The 5,890-nt window shown below is 35.3% G+C and overlaps 1 protein-coding gene across 1 annotated transcript; it reads right to left on the bottom strand.

Annotated features, from left to right (window-relative positions):
- Nucleotides 1-1,577: 1,577 nt before the first annotated feature.
- On the bottom strand, nt 1,578-3,619 carry LOC149214231 (inositol-phosphate phosphatase-like). Its single transcript, XM_089390869.1, has 4 exons — nt 3,275-3,619; nt 3,116-3,171; nt 2,943-2,993; nt 1,578-2,403 (listed from the first exon to the last, which is right to left on the bottom strand). Exons 1-4 carry the CDS (start codon nt 3,285-3,287, stop codon nt 2,311-2,313), a joined length of 213 nt encoding a protein of 70 aa, XP_089246995.1. The 5' UTR covers nt 3,288-3,619; the 3' UTR covers nt 1,578-2,310.
- Between the last annotated feature and the right edge of the window lie 2,271 nt (nt 3,620-5,890).

Below are 5,890 nucleotides of genomic sequence, written 5' to 3'. Positions count from 1 at the left end.
TCCGTGGAGAAAAAGAAGTTACATTGCATGGTCGCCACTTGTTCCCCATGGAGGTTACAATCTTCGTATGAGTACTGTAACCACAAAACATAGAGTTGCTTCTATTTTGATGTTCTTAGAGCAGATTGTAGTTAAATTCAATGGAAAACAATGTACAGGGCCGAACAACTTGAAATTTAATTTTATGCAGTTAATCTGAAGTTTTCAGAACTGTAAATTTTTGCACTTAATATAGGAAATTTGAAATTTTGAAGGATCATCGAACTCGATATGGAAACAAAAAAGCAAAGGCCAGATCTGAATGATCCTCGAAATCGAAGATATGGAACTCGAGATCAAAACTCAGTTCCATATGCCACTCTTGTTTCAGTTGCATTAAAGACAGTAGATCCTACAGATAGAAAGCAACTACTTCCATATCCTTACACCAACTTTAGCACCTCAGTCAGCTCGAGCAACCAGGGAAATCAAAGCGAGGGGGGTTTGTTAGACCCATAGCGAGCAGTTATCTTTATTTACTCATCTGTCGTGCAGGGTCCAGACCCATAGAGCTTTATCTAGGAGCCTAGGAGCCATACTCTCTAGGTTGTCTTCATTTACTGCAAGCATCTGACCATGAAGCTTGTCAGTATTGTGAAGGACCCCATCGAAGTTTTGGGTACGGTTTCACTCTACTGCTCCGTCTCATTGTAATTGCTACACTATATATGACTGTGAGTCAATATTCAGTTCAGTAGATATGACTGTGAGTCAATATTCAATTCAGTAGTGTTGGTTGATTCGATTGCAGTGTTGGTTGATTCGATTGTTGTGTGCATGAGGATACCGCGGGGAAACATTGACGATTGGTTCGATTCATTCACCGGACCTATCACACATATTTTTCTTCCAATCGACCCAGAGAGGTGTACTTCAAAGGCTTTCGGCCTTGCAGAGAAAAATTAAGATGTACAAATATGGGCTCTGCAAAATTCTTAGCCATTTTTGTCACCATCTATATGAAATCTCCATAGAAAATAATAAGGTAAATACCTTCCCATATTTTATGTATGGTTAAGTTCTCAACATCCTCGTTTTCATAGTAGAATATTTATGAGGCCAATGTTTAGAGGCAGATCAGGTTGTTAGAATGGGAGAGGACACAGTTATTACAGATCAAAAGTTATAGTTGAGCATTGTACATTAATTAAAATAAACCAAGTTTTGTTTTAATATATTTACCATACATTTACTGGAATTAGTTTAGAAAATAATAGTCGGAGTGGAGAATACATTAGTTTAGAAGATAATAAACCAAGCTTTGTTTCAATATATTTACCACACCACACATTTACTGAAAGTTTTACTGGAATTAGTTTAGAAGATAATAGTTGGATTGGGGAATACATTAGATGTAACAACCTAAAAATACTGAACATAATTTGTCTGTTAGTCATGAATTAATATTAATAATTATTTTTTATTCTCTATATTGAGCAATGAAACTGAATTTGCATAAGTTCTGTTTGTTTAGCAACAATGTCTACCCACAACATCTTTGTGCAATTAGTCCACTATTGAAGCATGCCTACAGTTAGTCCACTCTTGCAACCTTTTGCAGGTAGTAGACATGGATAAAACAACTTAAAACTTAAAACCGCAAGTGAAACCCCAAGTGAAAGAAAGGAAGGAAATTCAAACCCCCAGTGCCCCAAGTGAGACCCCAAGTGAAAGGAAAGAAATTCAAACCCGAAATGCGTGGTGAAGCCACCGCAAGCTTCTTCCAGCACAACGACTTTTGCAGGTTGCAGCCATGGACAAAGCAGCTTAAAACCCCATCTTCCAGCACAGTAACTTTGGCAGGTTACAACCACAGTAACTTTTACAGCTTACAGCCATGGGCAAAGCAGCTTAAAACTGGAACTCTCTTTTCAGGAGGTGACAATAGATGCAATGAAGAATTTATATCAAGCCTTGACATGCCAAAGCCTCTGTTTGTAAAGCCTTCACGATTCCGCATGCACTCTCAAGACATGCAGGGATGGTGGAATAGAGCAAGAAATGATACAAGATTGTGAACCAGGAGTAATGGAATAAAATAGAAAGGCTTAAGACTTCGATGGAGAGGACAAGGGAAACCAAGCAGGGAGGGGTCCCAAGGGTTAGAAAGTCATGGAGGGTGCCAAACAATGTGAAACAAATAAGAAGGTGGCCACATGGAGAAGAATAATAGGGAAAATGTGGCCAAACATGCTTGAACATAGTGCAGGGGAAGGAGAGGAGATGGTGAATAGAGCCTCGAGGAAACTTAAAAAACTTAGATGTATATACCTAGAAAACACTATGTTTGATAGCCCCAACAAGACTCAATTTCTCCAGAGTCATATTTCGCCCATGTGAACCATATAATCCATGCAAGCGGGCCTGTTACGAAGACATCTCGTAAAACAGAAGGAAAAAATGCTAGATCTTGAACACAACTTCAGCTTGAAGAGAAACATGAACATCAGTGAAAGAAGGAAATGGGCATAAACAAAACCTATGGAACGAGCAGCTTGCACGCAGAATATGCACTAAGAATGCAGAACATACATTCCCAAGGACAAGACATCCCTTCATGAAAAAATATGAGTGCCCGAAATCCATATGATCCATTACCATTCAAAAACTAAGCAAAATAGGCACTCGGAAAATCCCTAATAGAAATTTAAGACGACATGCCTGAGATTCGAAACCCAGATCATTACACCATTTCACAGTCCAAAAAAATCTTAATGGAAATTTAAGATGGCATGTCTGAGATTCGAAACCCAGATCACTACATCATTTCATAGTCCAATAGAACAAAGGCTTTGAAGACAGAGTAGATAAACAAACCATGACAGTAACATTAATGAATGCTGGTCACGAATAATAATAGAAATTACCGTGAATCGAAAGCATATTACACAAAAAGATCATACCTTTCCTTTGTGTTCCACGGATTTCTCTTTGTAAAAATTTGTCCCAATCATCTGTAACATTTACAGTAAGAGTAGAATATATATCAAAGATGGAACTGCCATTCAACAGTGTTTACTCCAATCTACATTCCCTGTTCAAATATCAAACTGATATAAGCCCGTCTATTAATTACCTCCCCAGCTCTTTTTGCGACCTCCACAGCAGAAGAAAGAAATTCACTCAGCTCGTCTAAATTCCATACAATACACAAATCAATTCAAATCACTCCAAGTTGCAGACAAAATATATGATCAAATGAACAACCGCAATGGCAGAACATCAGATAACTTACCGCAGTCCCCCATTTTCAATCGTTAAACAGACAAAGTAAAAGGAGTTGGAGGAGGGTTCTTTTGAAGGACAAGACATCCCTTCATGAAAAAATATGAGTGCCCGAAATCCATATGATCCATTACCATTCAAAAACTAAGCAAAATAGGCACTCGGAAAATCCCTAATAGAAATTTAAGACGGCATGCCTGAGATTCGAAACCCAGATCATTACACCATTTCACAGTCCAAAAAAATCTTAATGGAAATTTAAGATGGCATGTCTGAGATTCGAAACCCCAAGGTCTGTGGCAAACCGGGTTCGCTTGAAATCCGCGGTGCGGGGATCGATGTTGAACTACTCTCCCAAGCTGCTGGTAGCTGCCTTCTTCTACGGAGAATTGATAGCCCGAGCAAGAGACATCTGGCACTGGCTACATGCAAGGCACTCAAGCAGGGCACGGGGAAGAACATGCCCACCCTGAACATAAAACACATAAAACTTACGGTAACATGCACACCCTGAACATAAAACACATAAAACTTACGGTAAAATAGACATGTGGCACTGGCTGCATGCAAGGCGCTCAAGCAGGGCACAGAGAAAAACATTAAAATCAGTTGTCATAAAATGTAAATTGGACTTTGGATAAAATTAATTGTCACAACATTCTGCAAACTCGACTTTGGGTAAGATGAATTGTCACAACGTTCAATCGATATCCCCGGCAATAAGACCTCCGAAAACTTTGGGTAAAACTAAAAAGCCACGAAATTTGGATTTGGAAATTCAGCAACCTTACCAAAAACTTAGGATATCTTACTTTTACCCGTCTTGAAACCTGCGAAGCCGGCAATAAGACCCTCAACTTTGTTGGCCAATCAGCAATTACATAATAAATTTTATATTATTTTTTAATATGAAAACTTTGGTTAAAATTGTGATGTATAGCAATATTTTTTGGTCAAATAAGAGATTAATAGGCAGTCAACGCACGATCGATTGCTAAGAGTCCCAGGCAGGGACTAATAATAGTAGTATTAGAAGTAAAGAATGACGACACTCTTTGTTGTGTATATTGATTTATTCAAAGGTAATTTATCCATATTAATTACAAGTGGGAAAAAATCTTAGTTAATTTCTGCAATTCAGGTAAAGATTTCTGACCTTAGTCACGTTTTAATATTATGATTAGATTCTTTATTAATAAATTTAATATTTTTTATTAATATTAAATTTAATAATATTGAGTTTAAGTTGAGATCTAAGATTTAATTTTAATTAAGTTAATATCCATAAGTTTAATTTTAATAATTAAAGTTGAAGTTAATATTAATAAATTTAATTTTAATATTAATAAATTTAATAATTTTAATGTTAATATTAATATTTAAATTTAATAATTTTATTAATTTATTAATAATAATAATTCCTTAATAAATTATTCTATTCTTTAAATAATTTAATAAAGGAAAAAAATACAATTTTAATTGAAAATTGAAAATGGAAATTGAAGTTAATATTAATAAATTTAATAATTTTAATGTTAATATTAATATTTAATTTTAATTATTTTATTAATTTAATAATAATAATAATAATAATACCTTAATAAATTATTCTATTCTTTAAATAATTTAATACGGAAAAAATAGAGTTTTAATTTTAATTGAAACTTATTTAATGGGCTGAATCTTTTACTTATACTCACTTAAAATCTAATACTAAAATCTCAATATTAATATTCTCTTAAAATCCAATATTTAAAATTTAATGTTGATGATGATGATGGTGGTTAACGTCCCTTGAGGCCAAACATTGGTCTATTGGACCTAAAAGAAGATTATTTAATTTGATTTAAGATTTTATTCCTATGCTAAAAAAGCTTGGAGAGAAGCCTTCCGAGCTCACTATAATTTTGACATTGTAAAAGGCTAGGAAGGTCAGTATTGTAACAAAGATTGTCAAACTGAGATGTAATGTGGTTGTACGCGGGGCACTCTAAGAGGAAGTGGTTTTCATCCTCGATGTTCCTATTCTCACATATATGGCAGATCCTTTCCATCCATGGCGTTTTAGGAACTGCCCAACGACCTGTTTCACTATGGAGCTCATGAGAATTAGTTCTAATCTTTGCTATATTAATTTTCTTCTTTGAGCTAGTTAAAATAGAGAGATACTTTTGATCTTCTAGGGTGGAGTTGATGACCTTCTTATAATAACTTAATTTTCTTTTAGCCGCTAAATCTTTCTCACGCCACATTTTTTCTTTGAACTTAGAAATAACAATATCTTTAATGCTATTTATGTCTTGCAATGCATCATTCTCGTTGATCTCCCAATAGTTTAACCAGGCCCTTGTGTCTTTATGCCACCCCCGATTGGGCCTTAGGTGGTTTTGGTTGGAATTTAAAGCTAGCTTAGGAAGTCTATGATCATCTATGTTATTGAGTTTGTGCTTGTACAGAAGAAACCTAATCATAGCTAGGCTCTTAATAGGGGAAAGACCTGCTTCTATAAGGAGAATAGGATAGGATGTATTACTTTTAATTTTTAGGTTATAAGTTATAAAATGCTTCTGGATTTGCTCAATCTTTCTCCATGATTCTCTGGAGATGTTGCAACCCCAAACCTCAC

The sequence above is a fragment of the Pinus tabuliformis genome, chromosome 1_1 (assembly GCF_031772625.1).
Source record: "Pinus tabuliformis cultivar Carrire ecotype Pingquan chromosome 1_1, CPIR1, whole genome shotgun sequence".
NCBI lineage: Eukaryota > Viridiplantae > Streptophyta > Pinopsida > Pinales > Pinaceae > Pinus > Pinus tabuliformis.
The sequence above is the reverse complement of the archived record's forward strand: the minus strand, read 5'-3'. Positions and strand labels throughout refer to the sequence as shown.

Coding starts and splice junctions, on each gene's coding strand:
- LOC149214231 (XM_089390869.1), bottom strand. Junction 2,994..3,115: donor TCGCAAAAAGAGCTGGGGAG/GTAATTAATAGA, acceptor TAAATGTTACAG/ATGATTGGGACAAATTTTTA. Junction 2,404..2,942: donor CCGTGGAACACAAAGGAAAG/GTATGATCTTTT, acceptor TCTTCGTAACAG/GCCCGCTTGCATGGATTATA.